Source organism: Nannobrachium achirus (assembly GCF_963921795.1).
Source record: "Nannobrachium achirus genome assembly, chromosome: 18".
Taxonomy (NCBI): domain Eukaryota; kingdom Metazoa; phylum Chordata; class Actinopteri; order Myctophiformes; family Myctophidae; genus Nannobrachium; species Nannobrachium achirus.
Genome location: NC_137825.1, coordinates 42,910,448 through 42,937,047, shown reverse-complemented (window position 1 = coordinate 42,937,047; position 26,600 = coordinate 42,910,448). Strand labels below are relative to the sequence as shown.

At 41.3% G+C, this 26,600-nt stretch overlaps 4 protein-coding genes across 4 annotated transcripts in view; 2 read left to right on the top strand and 2 right to left on the bottom strand.

Annotated features, from left to right (window-relative positions):
• Window positions 1-683: 683 nt before the first annotated feature.
• tsr3 (TSR3 ribosome maturation factor) lies at window positions 684-3,546 on the bottom strand. The gene is made up of 7 exons (XM_080747783.1): window positions 3,481-3,546; window positions 3,185-3,324; window positions 2,754-2,964; window positions 2,113-2,306; window positions 1,671-1,838; window positions 1,121-1,175; window positions 684-954 (listed from the first exon to the last, which is right to left on the bottom strand). Exons 2-7 carry the CDS (start codon window positions 3,309-3,311, stop codon window positions 807-809), a joined length of 903 nt encoding a protein of 300 aa, XP_080603909.1. The 5' UTR covers window positions 3,312-3,324; window positions 3,481-3,546; the 3' UTR covers window positions 684-806.
• A 259-nt stretch (window positions 3,547-3,805) lies between these two features.
• gnptg (N-acetylglucosamine-1-phosphate transferase subunit gamma) lies at window positions 3,806-8,325 on the top strand. Its single transcript, XM_080747784.1, has 11 exons — window positions 3,806-3,953; window positions 4,072-4,126; window positions 4,298-4,365; window positions 4,626-4,680; window positions 4,894-4,977; window positions 5,145-5,238; window positions 5,598-5,712; window positions 6,063-6,145; window positions 6,419-6,544; window positions 6,963-7,044; window positions 7,297-8,325. The coding sequence occupies exons 1-11, from the start codon at window positions 3,908-3,910 to the stop codon at window positions 7,371-7,373; spliced, it is 885 nt and encodes a 294-aa protein (XP_080603910.1). The 5' UTR covers window positions 3,806-3,907; the 3' UTR covers window positions 7,374-8,325.
• Window positions 8,326-10,906: 2,581 nt separating this feature from the next.
• rab26 (RAB26, member RAS oncogene family) overlaps window positions 10,907-26,600 on the bottom strand; it is a gene marked incomplete at both ends in the record, with an annotated part of 94,197 nt that continues 78,503 nt past the window's right edge. The window contains 4 exons of the mRNA XM_080747443.1: window positions 10,907-11,009; window positions 11,275-11,351; window positions 12,935-12,991; window positions 14,144-14,209. Of these exons, the coding sequence (XP_080603569.1) occupies window positions 10,907-11,009; window positions 11,275-11,351; window positions 12,935-12,991; window positions 14,144-14,209 (303 nt within the window). The remainder of the gene's footprint in view (window positions 11,010-11,274; window positions 11,352-12,934; window positions 12,992-14,143; window positions 14,210-26,600) is intronic.
• Window positions 19,471-21,495, top strand: LOC308303420 (uncharacterized protein). The gene is made up of 2 exons (XM_080747781.1): window positions 19,471-19,499; window positions 20,192-21,495. Exon 2 carries the CDS (start codon window positions 20,238-20,240, stop codon window positions 21,288-21,290), a length of 1,053 nt encoding a protein of 350 aa, XP_080603907.1. The 5' UTR covers window positions 19,471-19,499; window positions 20,192-20,237; the 3' UTR covers window positions 21,291-21,495.

Below are 26,600 nucleotides of genomic sequence, written 5' to 3'. Positions count from 1 at the left end.
ATATGCTGCTATATGCTATAAGGAGATATGCTGTGAGACTCCAAACATCATGCTTAGGCTACTCAGTTCTATGACATCTGACATCATACATACAATCCCTTTTATGCCCATATATGGAGATCCCTGTCTGTAGAACCAGCCACACAGATATGGTCTGTCTTCCTCCATATATGGGCATTCCCATATGAAGTCCTTTTAAATATGGGCTTAATATTGATGACATCATCTCCATATAAAGGGATAAAAAGGGATTCTGTTAGTGTGGTTCCCCTGACATCACAGTGATGTCTGAGTGTCAAACCTATAGACCGTAAAAAAAACGTACACGGACGGACGGATGGAGACATGATGTGCGACCTACAGTCGCAATAAATATGTATTTAAAATAAAACCTGAAATGTACTCTAAAAATAGAAACGGCAACATTTGATATTCAAATAAAGTAGTAGACTTTCATGTTCACTAGACAGTCTCCTTTTTGTGCTTTTCAAATGAGATCTGATTCTGAACAAGACAATTTTATATTACATGCCTATAAAAATATTAATTCAAGGCTCAAAACTGATTTAACAACAAGTTGTTCAGATGTCTGCCAACAACATCACACCATGTATTTCAACATACCCCTAAAATGATATACCGGTACAAGCATTGTCTTTTACGTTTATTTGGTCAGTGCTGACCGATATAACATTGTAACACTTATGTTTCATATTCTATCAAAACTTTATACAAGGTCACAGAGTATGTCCAATAGGTTAATTCATCTCAATATGTATTAAAGAGGCCTGTTTTCACACTATTCTTTAGTGTGATGACAGTTTTAATTCTTTCTCATTATCACAATCTGAGTTTTGGGACTCATTGTCACTTTCTGTTGCTTTCGCCCCTGCTTCATCATCATCATCATCATCCGAAGCTTCTTCCTCACTGGAATCCTCATCTTGAGCAAACCTAAATAAACACAGCATTTTATGTTTAAATATTACACACTAAACCTTTCATATAATATGTTTGATAATAGGAAGTAGTGCAGTTCCTGAATTCAATAGCAGTCAAATAATGTGCAAGTCCTACAAATCTACATTAACATGACAGATGGTTCTGTTTCAAGTCTCACCGTTGTGGTCTGTTGAGATTCATACATTCTCTTCCCGAGTCTACATCAAATGGATCTGTAAACAAGAGATAATTAACATTCATTAAAGCAAAAAATGTCTTCATAGTAAATAGCATATACTGCCTTTTTGGAAAGACTTAACAATGTATGAGAAACATTCACACAACCATTCAGACAACTGATCCGCCAAGAAACTGGACCAATGGGTAAATTACTTTATTTAATACTCAAAATATTGTCACATTTTCTAAACTAGGCAATCATGTGGAACATTTCTGGGATCATATTACAAAAGTAATGGGTTTCACACAAAAACCTTTTTATTGTCATTTCTTCTCCATGTCTTTTAGAGTAGAAAGGACATATGTTTCAGCTATCCAGCCTTCCAGAAAACCAGCCTTCTGGATAGTCTAAATGTTTGTCGGCACCAGGAGTCAGAGTTCTGTGCCAGTTACTCAACATTTCTGGGAGAAATTGCCAATAATCCTCCATGTAATTGTTTTTATCTATGCCTCTCACATCACATATTATCAGATCATTTGCCTCTTACCAAACTCTGACTCCTCTTTAGGAGCACTTAGAAATTCTTTCTCTGCAGAGAGCAGCTCTTCCTCTGACTGGCAGACAGCATAGCGTTCCAGCAGATCTTTATTGAGCTCCAAGAACCCCTTGCCCCACTTGAATTTACTGAGCAGGATTAACGCCAGGTCCTGAAAACCTAAAAAGAAAAGAAAAAAGGGAGACATGGGTTTTCACTGCCATAGACAATCATAACCACCAGCATGATCATTGGCTAATTGGACATTCTGACTAAGTTGCGAATGTATATTATGTTATATGCAATATTATATATATACATACAATATATACATAAATTACATTTTCCAGTATCTTGTTAATATGTTCTGCTGCATTTGAATTGAGTGAATCTAATTATTAAGACAGAAAAGTAGTGTTAAGTATTAGTGGTGGCGGTAAGTCCAAAACCTTACCTACAATGCAGAATGTGGCAGCGAATGCTTCAACACATGATAACTTGCAAGGTTTGCCATAGTTTACTGGATTTGCTGCTACAAGGTAGGGCAGCAACCTTGGATGTGATCCAATCATCTTATTGAAGGGAGTCTCCTCAAGTTTGGCCCAGGAACAATCAATGACTGCCAGTCCATTCTGTGCCACTATCTGTCTGTGCATGAAATGGCAACAAAAATAACTACTATCAGGATTTTGTTTCATTTAGGATTGCACAATGATTAAATCAAACTGCATGTATGTATAGTTTTGAAAAGACACAACTGTAAATACATTTGACATTTCTTCTAGGAATCTGTTTCGACAATTGTCCATGCAACTTGATTTGTATGCCTCAGATTAGGCACTGCCCCAGAATTTATGGCGTTGCCTGAAACATCAATTATATTAAAAAGAATAGCCATAACAACATGGATAGAATAGATAGGAGCTGTGCTGCTATGTTTTTCCCCATTTGCTTAATAAAAAGCCTTTATACAACCCATTCCTAATATGTCCCAGTGCTGCTTGTAAAACACTTCAAGCTGTATTCAATGCATGTACATATTGATGGATGCTGCTGCTGATGCATCATGTAAGTGGGTAAGTAACCCATACACACCTGTCTGCTGGTGTCACATACTTTGTGCCCATGGGACTCAGTATAAGGCCGTTGAATCTCTGGTTTAAGCGCAGGTTTCGTACAAACCCCTTGCGTACCAACTTTCTGCCCGTGCAACGCTTTGGGTCACAGTGGCCCAACTCCCACATGGCAAGTGGACATGGTAGTTTAACACCAACAGCCTCCATTCCTTCCTCTGGATGGAGACTTGCTGAAAAACAGAGGGGCAACTATCAGGTTGAACTTGAACAACGTCATTTTGCCAGATTCCAATCTCTAACTTTTGTAGCACAAAAGTTTCACAAGTATATTTGAAACTTTTGAAACAAGATCACAGACATTCTGCACAGTCACACAGCCCACTCTTCCCATATCCATACAACGAATCATACATATTATTTACAGCGATGCCATCCAGTGTAAAGCTTTACCTTCTAATGCAGTATGCATCTCTTCTGTGAAGGCATCTAAAGATTTCCCCTTCATTTTGTGCCGTCTGTCTTTGCCCTTGTTGTCATGACGCTCACATGATCTCCCCTGTTTCTTTCGCCCCGGCATGTTGCACAGTCAACTACAGGTAGAACATGGATGCACAAAATTGTTTACAACACAATATCCTTGCTTGGCAAACGTTAAAAGAAGACTAATACAGTACAGTATAATCTAACTTTCCCTTGTACATTTTAGCATTTTAAATTCTAACAAAGTGTCCTTTTGACAACTATACCTGAGTGGCAACTTTGATTAAAGTAAAGCTATCAACGGTGACAAGTCTACTACTACTACTACTGCAATTTGTTATGCTCTTATGCTACATGTGATAGTCTCCATCCCATTGCCCAAATTGACGAATGTTCACCTTGTGATTGGCTATAGTCGTAGTTCGTTGTCAGGCAACAGTTGCTCTTTGCATCAAACGGTTGCCTGACAACCAACTAGCCAATCGCACGGTGTGTGTTCCTCTGGATTATGGGATCTAAACACGAACACGCAGCACTACGCATGTCCAAACCTTGTTTTGATCAGGTGACTTGTGTCTTCTGACATCTGTAGCAGGAAGGAAATATAGAAGAATGATATCATACATAGCTTAGGTTCTAGACAAATCTGATCAACTTTCGTTGGGTTTAATTCAGTGGTATATATCTAATAGAATGTTGTATATAATAAGGCCATGGATGGTATGTTTGTTTCTTCTCGGTAAGCAACGTGCTGTCAGTTGGGATGATGGTGTAATAACGTTGTACCGGGTATTTTAGGCAACGGTTTTGTGAAACATTTCTCACTTGTCGAATTTTGCTGTTTTTTCTTGATGCAGTGATCAACGCGTTCGCGGGGAAAATGAAGATAGTCGAGGAGCCCAACACATTCGGGTAAGAAAATATTAATGCCACGTTCATCTAAATTGACTTTGCTTCTGTCACTGCTTTTCATGATAGTGGGACAATTGGAACTATATATTTGTCCGTCGTGCGTCAAGACCCTGTTTCTTCAGGAACAACACCTTTAAAGTAGTTTTAAAAATTGATTTCTTATTTGTTTAGGATAAACAATCCATTTTTGGCTCAAGGGAGCAGACTACAGCCTAGAGCGACTCCTTCTCCTGTGTCAGGTAAAAATCAATCTGGCAAGCCATCGTCAAAGAAAGGGGAACGCCCACTCGGTCTGTACCTCTTCCTTTGAAGTAGCTCCAGCTACAGACTATATGTCTCGAGAGAATGGGTAAAAATATATGCAGTCACATTATCTAGATTTGGAAGGATAGTCAAATGATAGTGTCTTGGAAATAAATGACTCTGTTGTCTCATTCTTTAATGTCTCATAATCATTTAACCTTTCTTGATATAATTTAATTATAATGCTCCCTTCAAGGCCCAACACATCTCCATCGTCTGGCTGGAAAGTGCTTCAGTTTCATAGAGTCAACGTAAGTATTCGTTTATTGTAATGTTTTTCCCTTTAGTGTTTATTTGCTTTTTGCACTTTCTGTTGCTGCTGAGATCTACAAGGCTACTGAACTTAGCATACTTTTTCTGGGAGAAGGTGATGGGTTTTATCTGATGTTATGACTGCATTTCAGATCTTGGAGTTAATTCATGCGAATCTGTCATAATAGGGACTTTGTCAATTATTTCCACAGGTATAAGTATGAATTTTGTCCATTCCATAACATCACCCAACATGAGCAGTCATTCCGATGGAACGCCTATAGTGGGATATTGGGGTAAGTGTCTGAGAAATGTTATTTACCGAATCATTCTTGACTATTTTCACATTGCTTTATCTAATTTTGTTTTATTTGTAGCAATTTTGGATTTTTTTTGTCAAAAATATATGTGACATTAAGCAGAATTTATTTGACAATACCAGCGTCTTCTGTATTCCCTATAGAATCTGGCACGAATGGGAGATAGAAAACAACACTTTCACAGGCATGTGGATGAGAGAAGGAGATGCATGTGGAAGTAAAAGTAGGCAAACAAAGGTTGGTGAGTTGTCGACATACTGAATGTTTCAGGCTTTTTGTTAAGTAGTATCGAGGTCCCTCTATGATACAAGGGTAAGTTAAATATGTAATCAAGCACATTGGATAGCAAACTTTGAGGAGGATGTATTCAAGAAAAGGATTGTAAAATAGTATTACTTTAATATCTACAGAATGAGATATTTCTGGATACCCATAAACATTACCCATCATGTACTTTGTACTCTGTATGTGTGTGTGTGTGTGTGTGTGTGTGTGTGTGTGTGTGTGTGTGTGTGTGTGTGTGTGTGTGTGTGAGAGAGAGTGTGAGTGGGACTCAATGCTCCTCTAATCAGCTTGTTGTTGTCATGTTTGTGTAGGTTATCCTAAAGTGTGGTGTGAGCAGCAAGCTTGCCCAAGTATCAGAGCCCAGTACTTGTGTGTACTCTCTTACGTTTGAGACCCCACTCGTTTGCCATCCGCATTCTCTTTTAGGTAAGACACCACCAAGGAAAACCACAGTTGCTTTTTAGAAGGCATCCGTGCAACATGATGCTTGACAAGAATTACGCATTTTAGGAGAAAAAAAGTTAAATTTTTCAGTATTAGAACAAAATATTTTATCAGGGTTTCCCAGGGCTCTATACTACTCTGCTACAACAAATTCTGCTAATGCTGCTTAATACAGTATTAATGTACCTAAAAAGTGTCCACAAGTACTTCTTTCAGTTGACAATACATAATGTTTGTCGAGTAGCACTGGCATGTAACACAACATGTTTTTAGCAAGTCATAAATTAGCCATGATGCTGCTCCTGTCTGATTGATTTTGTTCCGTCCTCCAGTATATCCTACCCTACCTGAGAAGCTGCAAAAGGAATGGGATGAATCAGAACAGGCATTATATGAGGGGCTTATCACCGAGCAGGTAAGTGGCAGTGTGGTCTTGACATTAGAGACTGGAGTGTCACTCTGAGGTGTATGTGTGTGTTTATCTCTGTCAAGAAGTTCAAATGGCACTCAGTAATCACACCAGTGATGTAGAGCTTATCAGTGAACAGTGTTTACGCTTGAGAGATTTGTGTGCTCATCACAATATCCGAGCTCCATATTTTAAAGAGTAGCAGTAATACCGATAAATACCGAATCCGATATGAGGCTTAACAAATGTTAAGTGACACATGTTGTATATTTACTGCAGGGTTACAATACTCTTTTGAGGGACGTTTTTGAGGAGGCTGGATTCCTGAAAAGCAAAAAAGTGAAAGTGAAGCTGGATATCACTGCCCTTTCAGAAACGCATGATTCTTTACAGAAATGCACAGAGGTATGCATATATATTATTTCTCTCTTTATATATCGTCGTTGTCGGGTGGAAACCTCGTATCTCCAAGTTTCAAATGTGTACGTTCTTTCGCAAAGTAAAGCCCTGCTTCATCATACAAGGCCGTCACACAAAAGTAGTGAAAACAGCGGATCTACAAGCACACAACGCCTCGCATTGCGAGGCGTTGTGTGCTTGTAGATCGGCTGTTTTCACTAGTTTGAATCATTTTTAAAATTATAAATGCAAAAGCAACGGTTTTGGACATACAAGGTTTTCACCCGACAACGACGATATACTGTATACTATATTCACAACATGTCTAGTGAATGTGTTTCATTGTGAGTGCATTGTGGACAATATGACTATATTGTGCCCAGTTTAGTATACTATAATTTTGACTGTACAAGTGTACATGTAGGACTTCCGGAAACAGAGGGAGGAAATTGAGAGACTGCACTCACTCCTCACACAGCACAACATTCCTTTTGAGTCAAACACACGTGAGTCAACTCATGAAGCCTTTTACTACATACTTTTATACATTGGTTTGATTTGACAATTTTAAAAAACAGACTCTTGTATTCTTTCTAGAGGATGACACGATAAAGTCAGATATATTTCTATCGTGGTCCTCACTCCTCACGCATATGTACAGAGGAGATATCTATAAGTCAAAGTCCTTGCATGTACCATCTTACCTTCTTGTAGTGTTAACACATTTTAACATGTAATTGATTGATTTTTATCTGAAGGAAAGACTACAGCCAGTGTGACAGCCCAGGAACAACACTTAAGAGGAGACAACGGCCTCGTCAGAGATCTACTTTGAACCCGCCTCCACTTACACATCATCGATATCCACTGGTTCCTAAATTTTTTAATTCCCTACCCTTCCAGTCTTGGAACATGTAGGTGCAGCCATAGCTCGGGATGTAGAGCGGGTATGTGGGAATTGGAAGGTTTCCGGATGGACCCCCAATTCCTCCTGGCATCATGTTGTAGTGTCTTTGGGCCAAGACCCCCCTAAATTCTCCTGATGAGCATGTTGGTGCCTTGCATGGCTGCCTCCATCGGTGTGAATGAAGACGTGAATAGCATTTTGGAAAAGGTTGCTCTATAAATGCAGATTATTTTTAACCTCAGGATTTAGGTCACTGTTCAGTGTAAGGTACACTGACATTGGCTAGACAATATGAATAGCAAAAAAGCCATGTCGATCAAAGGCTGCTAATATCTCAGTGAGGGACAGTGAGTCAAAAATCTTTGGGAGCAAAATTCATCTTTTGTGTTTTTATGTTTTCCAATTCCCATATCTTTCAATACTTGAAAATTGTGAAACATTTTCCATTATTTCTTTTAACTGCATAGGGATCCTTACTCTTTCTTTATGACTTTTGGGTCTTTGTACACTGGAATTCCATTGTAATTGTATCATATTTTGTAAACATGCCAATAAATTAATAGTGGCCTTCATTTAAGAAATGTGTAAGTGTAGAAAGTGTAAGAATAGATATTTACTGTCCTCTGCTGCTAAATGGACCATAATTAGGTCACAGGGACTATCCCATTACACATATGTAATGCTACAGTATGACTTTCCTTAATTCCACTTAAAAAATGTTTAATTTAAACGTGTGGTGTGTCCACTGTCCATTGCCCTGTTTGTGGACATGGGCACTTAATTTTCACCTGCATGGGCATATATATACTGTATATTGATGATGATTGGTCAAAACATGGCAGAGCTATTGAGAAAGAAGCACATGGCACTTAATAGAATCCAGCAGGCGATGGTGACCTCACTACATGATGACGACGAGAGTGGCAAAGTGGAATGGATTGAGAACAGCCATTAAAGACTTGGAATTTGGAGGTATATTTGCTCTAAATCCAGATGTGGCCAACCTAGTTAAGTACTGTAGCCTACATTTTTCTATGACGTCTTTAAAAAAGGAAGACTAAGGAACATTAGTGTTAAAAGTTTAGAGTATACTATTAAAGACAAACTACAGTGTCGTACCACTGCAGTGTAAATGCAATATAATGTAAAATGGGGACTTTGACTACAGCTATAAAAGTTCAGTAATTTCTTTTGTACAATGTGTACTTCAGTAAGTTCACACAGTGAGCGGGTCACAGCTGTTGGTCACTTTCCATATTGCGATGACCAACAGTTGCCACTGAGTGGCACTGTTGAACCATCTATGAACTGGGTAATTGACAGCTCAGTACATTTTTTAATTCTTTATTGTGAATGCTAGAGATTTATTACATTACAAATGACTCATAAGAGACGATACAGAGTATAATAAGTTAACAAGTAATTACTAATAAAGGATACTTAATATTTAAATACTTCAAATCAATATGAATCATATTCCCCATGAAAAATAAAATACACGTTTTCATCATCATTACTCATCGATACAACATCTAACCACCACAGTTTTGAAAAGATTCCACAGGGCAGAAATAACTGCAAGAATCTTTAAGTCTGGGTTTGCCAATGAATTTGACAGAATTAGGATTACACACTTTGTCTTTGTCCTTTTGTGTTGAGGGCAATAATTAAGATGCCCACTTCCAAAACCATCACAGACATTGAAGTTGACTCCTGCAGCATTATTCTCACTTCTGCCTATTTCAACATAGCTAAATTAAAATGTCGAATTGATGACACTTACCTGCTTTACAAAAAGAGGTTAGGTTCTGGGGTGACAAAATATTCAACCTCTTCCCTCAATCTGTACAAATCCTCAACAATTAGCCTACATCACTAACTATCCAACTGCACTACAATATTTTACAGATTATCAGAGAGTTTTAACACATTTGCATACAGTAGCTATATAATTAACACTTACCACAGTATCTTTTACTCAGCAGAACATGTCACCTGCTGAGGCCTCGAATGAGAGCAGAGGTTTTATCTTTTGCTATAATTAAGATCTAATCATTTCAAAATCATTTACTTTACTTTTGTTTACTTTTTTATGTTTCTGTCACCAAGCTTTGGCAATGACACGACAGAGACATGTACAAAGGTGCAAACCACAAGAGTAACATCTTATTTAAAATATGTACATCGCATACATTCATGGAATATTGCACAGTGACGGGAAAAGGTTGTGAGTGGTGAAGACGTTGTGAAGAGCGAAACAACACCACTTAGGTGTGTGTGTGTGTGTGCGCGCGCGCGTGCGTGCGTGCGTGCGTGTGTGTGTGTGATTATAGAGTAGGCCTACATGTTTTTATCTTTGTAGGAACCAAATGTCCTCACAGGGGTAGAAAGATTAATTCAATTACAGAAATTGAGGACATTTAGCTGGTACTCACTTCACAAAGATGGCGATAGTATTTCAAAGATATTGCTATTATATTACTTATTACATGGTCTCTTGAATCCTTCATGTTGATGGGTGCTGAGTCTAAAGATCCAATATGCTGACTTCTGCGGTTGTACAGAATTAAATTAATGATAATAATACTAGAAAAGCTGCAATTCTGAAAAATTGCAAGTGAGGTTGCATTGACGGAAGTCGCGAGGAATCTACTGGGACTGAATTCCATCTTACCATTTATATTATATATTGCGATGTGAAGCATGACAACAGTGACAACAGTGTGTGAAGCATGACCAAAAGCTTCACTTTGCTGTTGCGCAAAGGTTAACAAACAGCTGTGAAAAAGCTTTGCTGGCAAAGAATTCTCAGACCCGAGAACAACAGTGTGCCGCCTATAGCAACCATATTAATAACGCTGGATTTCCTCTGACTACTGCGGTGGTACAGAGTTGAGTTTATAATGATAATCTCAATAACAATTATGGTGGTGGTCTCATGTTGGATGTCGTATCCTTTGTACAGTAACAGTTAGAGTTAGAGGTTATAGGATATACTAGTAGCAATTGCAATTGGAATCATTCAAAAGTAGGCTACTCACATGATAGTAGTTAGTATAAGTGTGTGTGTGTGTGTGTGTGTGTGTGTGTGTGTGTGTGTGTGTGTGTGTGTGTGTGTGTGTGTGTGTGTGTGTTTATGTGTAACTCGGGGGGGGGGGGGTATTACATTCACAGTTGCAGAAGGAAGGTGGGTTAGAGGGGAGTGTATGTCGGGTGTGTCACTGCTGATGGAAAAACAACAGATACTGCTGATTTTGGAAACGTGTTCACAGCCAACACTCACTACAAATCATTACAGACTCCAAGGGAGCGTGTCTAATGTCCAGCATGGGCCTAACACTCACTCACTCACTCCCTCACACACACACACACACACACACACACACACACACACACACACACACACACACACACACACACACACACACACACACACACACACACACACACACACTGACACTCTATAAGCGGCAGCAACCAGCTGTCTGCATCTCTCTGTCAACATACTCCTGCAGCTGGAACTTTGGCTCATCTGGCTCCTTCATGGTCCTGTGTTTCAGCTCCCTGCGAGCGCGTGCACGAGAGAGAGAGAGAGAGAAGAGTGGAATGAGTAAAGGCGAGATGAAAGCGTGTGAGAGAGTGAGAGGAGAGAAAGAGTGAGGGGGTAAGATGAGTCAAATTTTATTTTAACGTGAAACGACCAGAATTGAACATGGGTTGTATGAATCCTTTCGTTGCAGTTTCTGGTAAAAACTAATGTGTGAGTGTTGGTGGGTGTGTGTGTGTGTGGGTGTGTTTATATGTGTGTGTGTGGACATGTGTGACTCACTTGGCTACACCAGTGAAGGCCAGCTCCACATTCAGTCCAGATTTAGCACTCGTCTCCATGAAGGGCACGCCAAACTCCTGCTCAAAGACAGAGAGACAAGAGAGGTATGTGTGCGTGTTTGTGCACCCCACATTCAATATATTTCTATATTTGTTTGTCTACGTTAATGGTTGAGTCAAGGTGTGTTCACATTGTGTGTGTGCGTGTGAGCGTGTGCGTGTGTGTGTGTGTGCGTGCAAATCATCACTGTCGGGCAGAAACCTCGTATCTCCAAGTTTCAAATTTGTAAGTAAAGCACTGCTTCATCATATGGCCATCGCACAAAAGTAGTGAAAACAGCCAATCTACAAGCACACAACGCCTCGCACTAGTTTAAATCATTTTAAAAATGATAAATACAAAACAAACAGTTTTGGTCATACAAGGTTTCCACCTGACAACGACGATATGTGTGCGCGCACCAATTGCATCATACTTTACACTTGTGTCCAGTGTCCACATTGCTGTGTGTTATGTTGTATACTTTGTACATGTCCAAGTACGTGTTGGTGGTAGGGCGTTAACCAAAAAGTCGACAAGTCGACTCAGTCGACTTCATTACACAAGTTGACTCCCACCAGAGAAATTGATGGCTCCAGAGAGGAGGGACGGACGCGCACACAGGCATTAACCAAAAAGTCGACAAGTCGACTCAGTCGACTTCATTACACAAGTTGACTCCCACCAGGGAAAGTCGAAAAAAACAAGAAAACTAACTAAAAACATATTTTTTCATAATTATTTTTGCTCCATGTGTACAGGTACGTGTGTACAGCATTCAAACCGTAGGATTGCTTATTGTCAAGGAAAGAATGATTCGATCCATTTTTTCAATGGAATTAAGCACAGGGTTTCGGGTTTTGTCCCCCCGTTCACGCACAGTGTGATGACGTCATCAAACAATAAAGTCGACTTCAACTCAACTTTTTACTGAGTCGAGTCGACTTCCAAAAATCACAAGTCGTTAAAGCCCTGGTTGGTGGTCCCTCATGTCTTGCCCTGTGAGTCTCTGGCCATTTGTTTATTCATGTTTTACCCTTACTGAGTTCATCTGAGTGAAGCCAGGTGGAACATTGAGTTACCAGGCTCACCTCATTTATTCCAAAACAATAACAACATTATGTGCCTCTGTGGAAGAGTAATTAACACACAGTCTAACAGCCAGCACTATAGGGTGGCACTTGACAGAGTGGGAACATCGACGGTGCCGTAAATTCAAGGTAAGTGTCAATGCGTTCGTATTTGTGTGTGTGTGTGAGTGTGTGTGTGTGTGTGTGTGTGTGTGTGTGTGTGTGTGTGTGTGTGTGTGTGTGTGTGTGTGTGTGTGTGTGTGTGTGTGTGTGTACGTGTGCGTGTACACCAAGCTGTGTGTACCGTATGTGTGTGCATGCTGTATCTGTCTGTGCACATCGATTTGTGGATGTTTGCCCTGTGCTTGCACAAGTGTATCTGTGTGTGTGTGTGTGTGTGTGTGTGTGTGTGTGTGTGTGTGTGTGTGTGTGTGTGTGTGTGTGTGTGTGTGTGTGTGTGTGTGCGTGCGTGCGTGCGTGCGTGCGTGCGTGCGTGCGTGCGTGCGTGCGTGCGTGCGCGCGCGCGTTTGGCCAAGGTGAGCCAAACTCACCTTGGCCAGTTTCTCTCCTTGTTCTTTCTTCACCACTCTCTCATGTGTGGAATCGGCCTGGAACAAAACAGACAAAGCAGTGATTTACAAACCCTCTATAACATTTGTGCCGTGCTTTTAACCACCTAGTAAACAAACTGTACACACATGCAGTGGAGAGATGTAGGGAAGATCGGAGAGAGAGAGAGAGAGAGAGAGAGAGAGAGAGAGAGAGAGAGAGAGAGAGAGATAGAGATAGAGAAATAGCAAACAGGTAGATGGAAACATACATAAACACAGATCGTTCCTTCCTGTAACCACAGTGACGAGTGAGCTGTATTGGGGTTGGAATCTGTCAAAGCCCTGCTTAAAACCCATCTGTTTTCCCTGGCTTTTAATTGCATTTAATTGCATCTTCTCGCATTGAGTTTACCCAACTTGCTTTTAACTTTCCAATACTTTTTTTTCTTCTACATGGTTTTATAAACTGTCTCCCTTGTTTTGTTGTTTTGATTATTATAATTTTTTCCCCTTCTTTTTAATGAATTGTTTTCCTTTTGCTTTGATGATTTGAATTACCTGTGTTTTAACCTTGTGCAGCACTTTGGTTCAGCTCGCCTGTTTGTAAACATACTATTTGAAGACCTCCAACTCAAATTGACAAGGGCACTGTGTCCTTCTGTTTGCCATGCAGCGGATTCGGACACTCTTTCAGTTGATGTGGCCTCCTTCCAATCGTTCCACCAGCTTTTCGAAGCATCCCTCAGTCTCTTACATCCTTCTTTTAAAATCCCTCTCCCCTTTATCACCAGCGTTCTAGGGCAGTGGTTCTCAACCTGTGGGTCGGGATCCCCAAGGGGGTCCCCAAACTATTTTGGGGGGTCCCCAGATGACGAGGTTAATGTGCAACATTGTTTTCTCACTTAACAGTAAACAAACCAACATGACGTTTAAGTGTATAGAGGGTATATACACATTTCTAAAGTGACAATTTAAGGACTTTTTAATACCTCTAAAATGGCAAATTAAACATTGGCCAAATTGTCAAATCTTAGAGGCAGAAATTGTGAAAATAGCCGGTTCTATTGTGCTATTTTCACAATTGAACCGTGTTATACAAAATGTAATGCCTCAACTCTTAGTGCTCATCAGGGTGTGGGGGTCCCCGGTTAAAATATGATTATTTTGGGGGACCACTGTTCTAGGGGAGGGGAGAGGAGAGGGTCTCACCTTGTTGCCAAGCAGCATCACCACCACATCCTGCTGGGCGTACTCATGGATCTCTGTCAACCAGGCCTGGAGAGCAGAGCAGGAAGAGATTGAGGAGGGGGAAAGATAGAGAGAGAGAGAGAGAGAGAGGAGATATATGTGATGACATACAAGAGATAGACGGGAGAAGAAACACAGTAAATATGAGGAGAGTGAGTCAAAGGACATGAATGGAAGGTAGGAAAGAGAGAGAAAAGGGGGTGTTGAAGGCAACAACAAGCAGAGAGAGATGAAAGGCAGGGGAGGAAGAGGAGAAATTGATGGCGGCTCCAGAGAGGAGGGACGGTCGCGCGCGCACACACACGCACACAGGGGCGTCACAAGGGGGGGAAAAGTGGGACTGAGCAACTAGGGCCCAAGGTGGAGGGGCCTTAATTATTCTATACTTTAGCTATTGAAAAATAGCAGATATACAAGCTCACAGCGCGGCACAGAGTGCCACGCTGCAAGCTTGTAGATCTGCTATATTTGAAAAGTCGTGAAAATGTGTGCAAACCCTAACCCTAAGCGAACATTTGTAACTCAAATTTTGCTTCTTGGGGGGGGGGGGGGATCCCTGGAACTAAATATTTTGGGATGAGGGATTTTGAGAAGGGACTTTCACGATTTTTCAAAAATAGCAGATCTACAAGCTTGTAGATCTGCTATTTTTCAATAGTTAAAGCACAAAATAACACGTAACAATGTGTTCCCAGTCTAAATGGGTTAAACCCCCTCCCCCTATGAAGAACATTCATGGGGGGCCTGCAGTGAATCCTTGTACCCAGGGCCCAGAATTTGATGCGACGCCCCTACACACACACAGACACACACACACACACACACACACACACACACACACACACACACACACACACACACACACACACACACACACACACACACACACACAGACACACACATACACAGATTCATCTATAAGTTCAGCAGGTACAGTTCATCTCCTCCTCCTATCTCTCAGTCTAATGCCCATTCTCTTGGTGCCCCCATCTGTCTTCCCTCGCCCTCCATCCATCTTGTTCCAATTACAGAACAGTGATCCCCTGAGGCGCTGCTACCTGGGTTGGTTAAACATCACTTAGTATCCCTGGGGCTCGCCCCTATAGATTTCACTGTCAGCTTACGCTCGCTCGCGCACGCACGCGCACATACAGATAGAATGCAGCTCAAACACGCATACAGTATGCGAATCGATCGGTACACACATGTGCAGACACACGTCTGCCCTCATCTCTCGCCGTCAGTCTATTAGTACGATGGGATTTACGCTCAAAACCGGCAGAGTGGAATCTTATAAAGACTTCAAGAAGTGTACTAATGTGTCTTTGCATTCATGCTGTAACGCCCCCCACCCAACACAAATACATACAGCTTCAGTAGTTCAACACTGTACCTAACGAACACTGAAAAACCAAGAGTGTAAATCAGTGGTTCTCAATCTTTTTTGGCTTTTCTGACTTCCTAAGCCAAGTACCCGTACCCCCTTCCCCTGACTACTGCAAAATTGACATCAAAAGTCCAGTTCCAATGCCAATATGTTCAAACTGTTACTATTAGTCAAGTTATTGATGTAATTGGTTTAGAAATGTACAAATGAGCAGGTTCACACAAACTTTGTCAATGTTTTATCTAGGGATGGTCCGATCAGGTTTTTTGGAACCGATCACCGAGCACCGATCACAAAAGTTTGATCACCCGATACCGATCAATCACCGATCCGATCAAGTTATTATTTATATTTTCTAAATGTCAATGTTTTAACTATAATTCATTCATTCACTCATGAATTCATTTATATATTTGCCTTATAGTTATTTACCAGCATTACTATGTATTTATTATCATAGCAGTAACTAATTATTCCTTCAGCACTGTGGAAATCAATACCCTAAAATGGCCTCAAGTGGGCATCCAAGAACTGACTGTTGAGTTCAGTCATATTAAAGACATGTTTATTAACAGACTGAAAAATAGAATAGCACTGTATAATACGGCTTTGATCGGATGCACTGATCCGATCGGATCGGTGAATTTACCTTTTGATCTAAACCACCGATTATCGCCGATCACGCTTTGCTCGGCCCGATCCGATCCATTGCCGATTGATCGGTAACATCTCTAGTTTTATCATTAACCATAACAGTAAAATACATATTCCCATTTCTAGTTTTCCTCACGTACCCCCTGCAGTACCCCTGCGTACCCCTAGGGGTACACGTACCCCCATTTGAGAAACACTGGTGTAAATGGATAAATGAACACTGAGGATTTGTATGTTGACTTTTATGCTGCATGTCAGCAGTACGATGCTAACATTAATGCAGGTTAGCATGGTTGTAGCTTACCTAAACAGTGAGTGGGTGGGTGCCCTACTTTTACTTTTGTAATTAGCCAGAGATCATACATGAATATGGACCACAATTTCAGTTATGCACGCAACAGTCCTCTAGGGGTGGAAGATGGTGTGTGTGTGTCGGTGTGTTTGTGTGTACTGTACGTTCGCGCTACCTTTGTTGTCTACTGCTGGGAGCCTTGTCCGCTGTTATTGCCTCAAAAACAAGATCTATAAATATTTAATATTTACATAGCTATTTATTTGACAAATAAAACCTTCTGACATAGGACTAATGAATAGCAGTAGCCTCTTGGCTTGTTTTAATCAAGTAAAATGGGTTGGAAATGGAAAACATCAACCGGCATCAAAGCTCACCATTCTGAGGATAGTTAAAGGGCAACTTTGATACGTTTTAAACTTGAACATTCTACTGTGAAATTCGGCATGAAGCCTGATTTATACTTTGTTGGAATCTGTTGATCTACATTTTCAAAGAGACTAAAGGCCCTTTCCCACTGGGCGCGATAACGGGGGGAAAAAGCCAACAGTGATTGAGTGAGTGAGTATACTGTACTACTTCGGTGACACTCAGCCTCATCTGTCCAAAAGACAACTCTATTGGTTGCCACGGTTACAGTGGTTGTCGCTTATTTTTGGAGCTGTGTGGAACACAAGCTCCCTATACGTGGCGGTGTGTGTCTGTCTGTCTGTCTGTCTGTCTGTCTGTCTGTATGTAGCCTCTGGTGTAGCCTGAGTATCCTGGGTGACCAGAGAGGTGCTGTTGAGTCTAGCCTGCCCGAAGCATCAACTGCAATACACACACACATACACACACACACACACGCACACACACACGCACACACACACACACGCACACGCACACACGCACACACAAACCCCAACTCCACTCCTTTCTCTCACATATTTCTGTCTCGCTCCCTGTTCATCATGGTGCAAATACATATTAAAAAATCCAGAGTGTTCATTTAACTTTGAGTGTGTGAAAATGGATTTGACAGTGTAACAGTCAGATCTCTGTTAATCCCCAATCCCCCGTCTAAAAAGGTTTTACGCTATGCTTTCTGGATTACACCTCTTCATTGCCACAGCTGATGAGTGCAGCTACAGTAGCAGACTTGAATCCACAGCAGATCATTTGATGTGGGTGAATGTATTGTCACCCCCTACAGAAAATGCCCCTGAGAAAATGCCATGTTTGTGGTCCCACCTAACCTAGGTCTGCGCCCTGTGAAAATCCGGAACTGAGAATGATTCATCCTGTATCATACACAGCCTTGAATGATTTCTGTCTGCCTGTGAGCAGATGTGGAGGAAGGTGGAATAGTAAAGTAAAAGTTCAAGGAAAGCACTGTCTATCAACAGCAAGTATTGAACAGAACAGTACAGAACAGAAGATTTACTTCAGGGACATTCTTTTCAGTATGAATAGAACAGTGCTACCAGTGCATGCACGCACACACTCAATTTAATTTCAATTCAAAGGGCTTTATTGGCATGAGAAACATACGTCAACATTGCCAAAGCAAAAGTGGAACAATAGAAAATAATCTATGTACAATTGAAGGGAATAGAAATGATGTCTTCTCAGAGCGCACACACGCAAGCACACGCACACGCACACACACACACACACACACACACACACACACACACACACACACACACACACACACACACACACACACACACACACACACACAGATCAGTTTGGAACTTTGGATGCATGGGCTGTCAATGCCAGAATGTTGGTTTTTTTGCCACTCAGTAGGCGCCGGTCCCACATAACTTGAGGGTATGATGATTTAATATGATTCAAAACATAGATAGACCCTGATAATTACTTTACTAGCCTAATCTACTCCGGTGGGTCTTTCTCTGATGACAAAAACCAAACCACCTCTAAGCTCGTAATCCATAAAATAGCTGATCTACAAGCTCACAACGTGTCACATCATGTCTGAAAGCTTTAGAAACGTTTTGCTTATAATTAAATGGCTAAAATAGGAAAGCCAGGTGGTTGAAAGTGGCTAATCTTAAGCCTAACCCTCTATGTAAAGTCAGATTGGTCCTGCACAAGGGTACGAAGCCACAGTACCTACACACAGAGAATCAAGATCATCAAGGTTACTTCATCACCTCACGTGATGAAATGTTTTTCTCGCAGTCAAACCACATGTCTCCCTTCCTGTTATTTCTCATTTCTATGATGATATCTGGTGCTGTTTCCAATCATGGGTGGAGGTGGTGGTGGTAGCAGGGGTTTCACACCAAATTCTGGGCCCTGGGAACAAGGATTTTCTGCGGGCCCCCCATGAATGTTCTTCATATAGGGGGAGGGGGGTTTAACCTATTTAGACTGGGAGCGCATTATTACAAATTATTTTGTGCTTCAACTATTGAAAAATAGCAGATATACAAGCTCACAGTCACAGCGCCGATCTGCTATTTTTGAAAAATCTTGAACATGTGTTTAAGAAAAACCTATGTTTCTATGTCAGTGGTGCTCAAACTTTTTCATGTGAAGGACCCTCAAAATGATGTGTATTTGGCCACGGACCCCCATCTCAAAATATTTAGTTCCAGGGACCCCCCAGAAGCACATTTTGAGTTATAAATGTTCGCTTGTATATCTGCTATTTTTCAATAGCTAAAGTATAAAATAATTAAGGCCCCTCCACCTTGGGCCCTAGTAACTCAGTCCCACTTTTCCCCCCCTTGTAACGCCCCTGTGTGTGTGTGTGTGTGTGTGTGTGTGTGTGTGTGCGTGCGTGCGTGCGTGCGTGCGTGCGTGCGTGCGTGCGTGCGTGCGTGCGTGCGTACTTCATTTGAGGAAGCTGTGGTTGGGACATGGGAGGGTGGACCACTGGGTGGAGAGAAAGAGTGATAGAGGAATGAAAACAATCTTTAAAAACCTTCACATCAACCCGATACAGTGCCCGATCTCAGTCCTTCGTGCTGCAGGTAACCCATTGTTTTTTTTTTTATTCTTATCAGCACTCGGTGAAAGTACTAAGTTAGTAAAAGACAAGATGGTCTACAGTGTTTGTTGATTTTGTGTTTCTGTTGCTATTGTTCAGACTATCTAGCACAAATGCTGAGTGTTTTCATCAAATTGTGCCCTTGGGTTTCAATATATTGAGTGAATTCAAAGTGGAGTAAATATTGGTTTCTTTGTCTAATTGTGAAAGAGAGCTCTGAAGAGACATCTGAAAAAGAAAAAAAAGCGAAATACTGTATGTGTATGCTGTGTGCGATACAATTCAATTAATTTGAATAATTACATTTCTTTTAATACTTCATGCATGAATGCATAATGCTTTAGTTGCTGTCATGGCAACCAATAGTTTTTGTACAGGATGTTCTCATAACAAGTTGTGAAACTGTTCTAGAGCAGGATTGGTCAACGCCTGTTCCTCTTTTCACAATTTTAACAGTAAACTCTCTCTCTCTCTCTCTCTCTCTCACACACACACACGCACACGCGCACGCACGCACACACACACACACACACACACACACACACACACACACACACACACACACACACACACACACACACACACACACACACACACACACACACACACACACACACACACACACACACACACACACACACACATTCTCTCTCTCGCTCTCTCTGTCTTGCACAGATGTTTCAAGGTTTCGATTATATGACTGCAATCGTCACACTTCAATATGGTTTCTAAGGATATCCAAGCTAACTGTATCCCTGCTAGCCAAATGAACAAGATACCCTCTGCTGATTATGCTAGTGCAACCCATGCACATTCTATCTCATCAGCAGCCAGCCAGGGCAGAGTGGCGAACACAGCATGCAGTGAGGGATCAGCCATCTTTGTCCCTGCACAGGTGGACCGGCCGGACTCGGTGACATCACACAAGTTTAGAGGGCGGTCCTTTTCCAACCTGACCACACCCTCTCACTGTCAAAGCGACAGCCGGCGGAGGTTGACGGCTGACTTCTGTAACGGCGGGGATTCCCCTGCTATTGGCGTCGGGATGAGCAAAATAAAACCTGACCTTCCTCAGCGTGGAGTGTCCCTCCTCCACGACTCTGTGACACCCCACTCCCCCTCCAAACGTCACTCGTGTCCCCCCTCAGGGAATGCCTTCCCTCATACAGCCTCCTCTTCTTCTCCCACTGCTCCCACCGTCCCGACCTACGTCATCATGGGTCCGTCTCCTCTAGGCGTCAGGATGCGCCCCAAACCGTCCACTTCCGGCCCCAAGGCTCGCACAGCCAGACTGTCTCTGCAGGTTCCTCTCTCTGTCACCATCCCCGAACTTGAGCCTAAATCTGCCCCCGAGTCTCACCCCACCGCCCATAACTCCAACCAGAGTCTTAACCTCGACTCCACACCTAAGACTGACCACAGCCACAGCCATGCCCTCAGACCAAACCGTCGTCACCACTCGGACTCCTCTGCCTTCCTCGCGTCCCTGGCAGCGCCGTTTCCTGCGGTTACGCTTGAGGAGATTAGTGCGGTCCAGCTCCGTTCGGTCGCCTGTTTCGATGGATCTGATGATGTCTTCCGGGAGGCTGAGGACCAGCGGCAGCAGCAGGACGAGACAGTGTCTCCAAAAGGTCACAATGGACCGCCGCCCATCGCACCGAAAACCTCCCTGACCAGACGGTTGGCACGCCACATTGCACAGTCACTCTCAACCAAAGCTTCACTTCCAGCTCCAGCTACACGGGCAGGGAGAGGCCATTCACAGCATAGTTAGAAGCCACGCTTACAGAGCACTGGAGATGCTACAAAAGATCGTATTTTTCCTTTGAATTTTCACAGTGTTTCTTGTTAGTGTGGTTGCTATAGGCAACACACTATTGTATTCGGTCCGAGAATGTTTTGCCAGCAAAGTGAACCTGTGTTTTGTAAACTGTAATCTTATGTTAACATTTATGTTATACCGTATTTAGGGGCAGCAAAGCTGAATGGTTAGGGAGCCCGCCTGGGGAACCGGAGCACCTGGTTGTCCAGGTGTGTCCCTGAATAAGACTCTTAACCCCTAATTGCTCACACGCTCCTTGTGGGCAGCGAATCAGCTGGGTTGGGCTGAAAATAATGAATTTCCTCGCGGGAGGAAGTATGTAACTATTTATTTATTTACTACTTTCTATCACTCTTCAACTAAATTGAACAGACACAACGTCACATTTACCAGGTTGAGGAGATTGAATATGAGGGACAGAGGCCGTATTCTGGAACAATGTGCGGGAGAAAACAGCATTCAAAAACTCTGGATCTTTTTTATGCTCTAGTAGTGTTTTGGTTGCTGATAGGTTAGTATGGGATTTTGATTGTGTGAGTGTGATAAATTGATTAATTAGCTGTTTTGAGTTTTTTTCCCTTTTCCTATCCTATTTTATGTAAATCCGGGATAATTCTAATTTGCTACACAAATGTTAACTTTTGGATGTGTCTCATATAAAGGTAATATCATTTGAAGATGCTGTACTGCATGCAAACGCATTCATGCAGGGGTGTGCAACTGCTTTTTGTCAAACAAAATTGTACGAAGCGTTTAGCTTCAGCCTACTGTATGCCTTAACGTTTTCGGTCAGCTTAATCTATGTTACAGCTTAAATTATATAATATTACAGTAGGCCTATGTAATGTTTTATTATGGATACTGTTGACAATTATCAAAATATACTAAACTAAGTATCTCTGTAAATGCAACTATGATTTCTTGCAATGTAAAAAAAAGGAGAAAAAAGAAAGAATCTTGTTTATTTTTAAAGGTGATACACCATGCATTTAAAAAGTATTTATGTCATATTGTTTATGTCCCAAAAACGTTTTTCAAAAGGTTTGAGGCTAAATTACCACTCCTGAATAGAGAGCCTCTCTCATTTTTGAATGGCTCTCAGAGCATTTTCAGCTGCAGTACCACACAGCAAAAATTCAGGAGTTGAAATATCAGGGTTAAAAATTACAGAGTTGATTTCCACTCCCAAAGTGTCATTTTAACACATTCCGATTCAAATTGGGTTCAGAGTTGGAGTTATTTGAAAGAGTTGATTATGTCAGTGTTACCAAACTCTGCCCTGAGTTCATTCACTGTGTTTGGAGTTATTTTATATAGTTGATCTCTGGGAGTTTCCACCCGGAGTTGAAATGAACTCCCTTTGGAGTTATTTTATATAGTTGATCTCTGGGAGTTTCCACTCGGAGTTCATTTCAACTCCCAGAGAGTAATTTGAACACACTCAACTCATCAGAGAGTCAATTAAGCCCCTCCTGCCCACACCTGCATTCATTTTGAATTGATTGATGAAGAGAACAGACCAACGGTCACACAGTGAACTTTTCTTCAATGTGTTCGTCTTAAACATAATTTGGTAAGTACAGACTTTATTTATTAAAATAATTGTATTTGTGTGCTGCACACTGCAGTATGTAGCTACAAGAAAACATCCATGAAGCGATGTAGGCCAATTGCTAGGCCTATTACACAATGTTTGTCTAAACTAGTAGGCCTAGGTGTAATGGTGAAGTGAACATGCTTTGCACAAACCATGGAGTCTGGTCTCCATGGCCGTTTGTGCCGAAAATATACGTTTATTCTTAACAGTGATATTATTATCTCACTCAAGCCCCACTTACTCAGGTATGACTTAAATTATTTCACAGTGTAATGAAATCAAGACTAGCTCCCGGTTGTCATTCGGTCTTTAGCCTACTCAATTGTTAATTCATTTAACCAAGTGCGAGGTGGTGGTTTTTATTTTGACCCTATTTCCCCCCGATATGATCCACATATTGTGCAATGACGTTACAACCAAACCGGTCCGGAACGTTGTGAACCAAACGCTATTCATTAGAGGCTGAGCAGCCCAGTCCCCAGTGTCCACTCGCCTGGTGCCGACTAGACTGGAGAGGAGAGAGCGAGGAGGAGGAGGACCTCGCTGGGGGTTTCACGGGACTGCGCCCGCTCTCCTCGCCGCCCCAAAACGCGTGGCTAACCCGCCTCTCATTGAAAATGAATTGCTAGGAGGCGCGTAGTGTGGAACCAAGCGGTTGTTTCATGCCGTGGTTTATGTTATGTACCGTGGGCTGGAGTGGGATTTCGAGTGTCTTCCAATGTGATGTTGAGGCATTAACTTTATAGGAGCTCATCTCGGAGCACAACAGTACAGTATGCAGCGACGGGTGCACTGTTCCATGGGGCTATGGTGGGAGAAGTACTCAAATGGTTTACTCAAGTAAAAGTATCAATACTGCAAACCGCGACGGCTTGTAGCTTGTAGCTCGGTCATGTCCTAATATTTCTATATACATTTTGCATATTTCAGTATTTTCTACATTTGTACTTTTAAGTGTACATTTTGATACGAATACTTTGTACAAAATGTACTCAAGTAAATTCCGGACATTTACTTTTACAGTTGCTATATTGCAGTAGCTTGATACTTAAACCTATTGATACTTTAAGTAAAATGTTAAGTACCTTTTCCACCACTGCCACCACCTGTTGCAAAAGCTCTGAAGGCATGATTTTAGGAGGATGGCTTTATTAATTTACTACAAATGTACTGTGTATCATTAATGTCAATGAAGGTAGGATGGGGAGATTCTCTAACATTGTTTTCTAACCAAATATCCATGTTTTTCCCCAATGAAATTTCCAATTTTAAAAGCTTTTTTGCCTACTGTATCTACATGTAGTAACTAAGCTTAATTTTAGTTAATTTACTTTTATTTTATTGCAGGTTTGAGTAAACATGCTGGTCCAGGTGAGGTACAGACAATTGCAGAAGTATGTGAAATTGGAAGAAGTTGAAGGACGGTTTGACTTTGTGCAGTTTGATCTAAAAGGTAACAATAAGCATAATATCATGGCACATTGATTTTGTAAGGGACCATGTTTTGTAAGGGACAATGTTATAGGTTTATTTTTGCAACCATTGACAGCCCATACATCCAAACAGAACAGTTTAGATGAATCTGATTGTATTAAACACCAACTGGCCAACACTGTCACTGTATGGAAAGCTTCCATAGAAGTCTCGTTATTGAAAATGAGTGCTTCCAAACTCCAACACTTAGAAAAAAGAATCACCTGCACATGCTCATAACACACATTGCAGATAGAAAACCATACAACTGTAATGTTGAGTATAACATTGTTTAATGCAGTGGTTCTCAAAATGTGTGCCTTGATAGAAGTCTAGCGGTGCAGCAGAATGCTTTGATAATATTTGGAATTCATCAATATTGCTCCAGTTTAAAAATAGCTTATCTAAAGCTCACGTGTCACAAGCTAGTAGTTCTGCTATTTTTGGTGAATGTTATCCCAGAATAGGGATGCTGGGGTTCCATGGGGTTAAATGTCAAGCATAAAGTCATTTTCAATTTGTCTTAATGGAAGCAGATTCTCTCAAGTTTTCCTTGTGACACGTATTGTATCTTTGGGGGAAACATTTGTATAAATTATGATTGTATTAAAAACATAATTTAGAGTTGCTTACGGCTAGGTTTATTTAATAATTTTACAGTAGATTTAATGGGAAGTAATTTGCTGTCAGACAAACAGCTGTCTTGAAAAGCACATTCTTCTTGACTTGATCTTTTCCAGTCAAAGAGAGATTTTGCCTGCCACCCGATGCAGCCGTTACTTACAAGGATGCAACAGGGACTGATGTTGATCCTGAAATATTCAGCGACCTCGTTGGACTGGGCAATGTGGTCCTGACAGTTTTCTCGAATGACGGTGAGTTCTAAAGCAGGGCATCTAAGCAAGCGCTCTACAACCTACAGAACACAAATATTTAGTCTACCTCTTTTTTTTCTTTAGAATTTTCAGATTCCTCCACTTCTGCTTCTGAGATTTCTGACTGCAGCTCCAGCTCAAATGCATCAACACTAATCTTAGATGAGGCCCCTAGTAAGAGACCAAGAATTGAGGAAACATCTGGTGCAGTGTCTGCTAAACAGGTATCAGTTTTATTCTCATGTGTTGCATCAAATGTTTTTTACATTCAGTCTTTGGAAAGGTGATTTACCACCAGTGTTTTGTGTGTTCTTTCTTTTGCTTTTTATTAGTTGGTTGAAGCTGTGCTACGAAGCAAGTCTGGTGGTCAAAAGATTCTAAATGAGTACCAAACAACAGAGACCCTAACAGATGGGACAAGACGAGAAATGGTTAACATCCTGGTATCTCACATAGTGGATAATCATGAGTATGTTTAGTTCTTATTTATGTAAAATAACTGCATGGGCTTGGCATATCTTTACGGTAGATGGTGGTTCTCAACCTGTTCAGGCCCCAAAATTATCACATTTGAACTGGGAACCCCCACCCTGACGAGCACTAAGAGTTGAGCCATTACATTTTGTATAACACGGTTCTATTGTGAAAATTGCAGATCTACATGCTCACAACGACATTGGGAGCATGTAATTCTGCTATTTTCTCAATTTTTGCTTCTAAATTTGTCCAATGTTTAATTTGTCCTTTTAGAGGTATTAAAAAGTCCTTAAATTGATACTTAGAAATGTGCATATACCTTCTATACACTTAACACTTTGTTAGTTTGTTTACTGTTGATGAGAAAACAATGTTGAACATTCAGTGAATCATCTGGGGACCAACCAAAGAGACCACCAGGGGGTCCCCACCCACAGGTTGAGAACCACTGATTTAGATTACTAATTTAATATATCCTCACAGGTTCCTCCCCACTAAAGCAACCAGAGAAGAGTATGCCCTTGGGATAGTGATGCTTTTCCCTTCCCTCAAGGATCCATATTCCAAGAAAGGCTATGTATGTAATCATTATTATTGTTTGCTATCATATCCTTCCATTATGTGTTAAAGCTGTGTGCATTACACTGACAGTTCTTGTGAGCCAATTATGACAACACATTTATTTATTTTCAGGAACAGTTCTATGATGCTCAGAGCAACACAGGATTCATTGCTTGGCGTCTAAAAAAGGGTCGTTAATACAGAAGAGCAGCTTGATGGGGATGCTTGCAAAGAGGCCATGTCTTTGCTCAACCATACCACTGACAACTCCCAGATCTT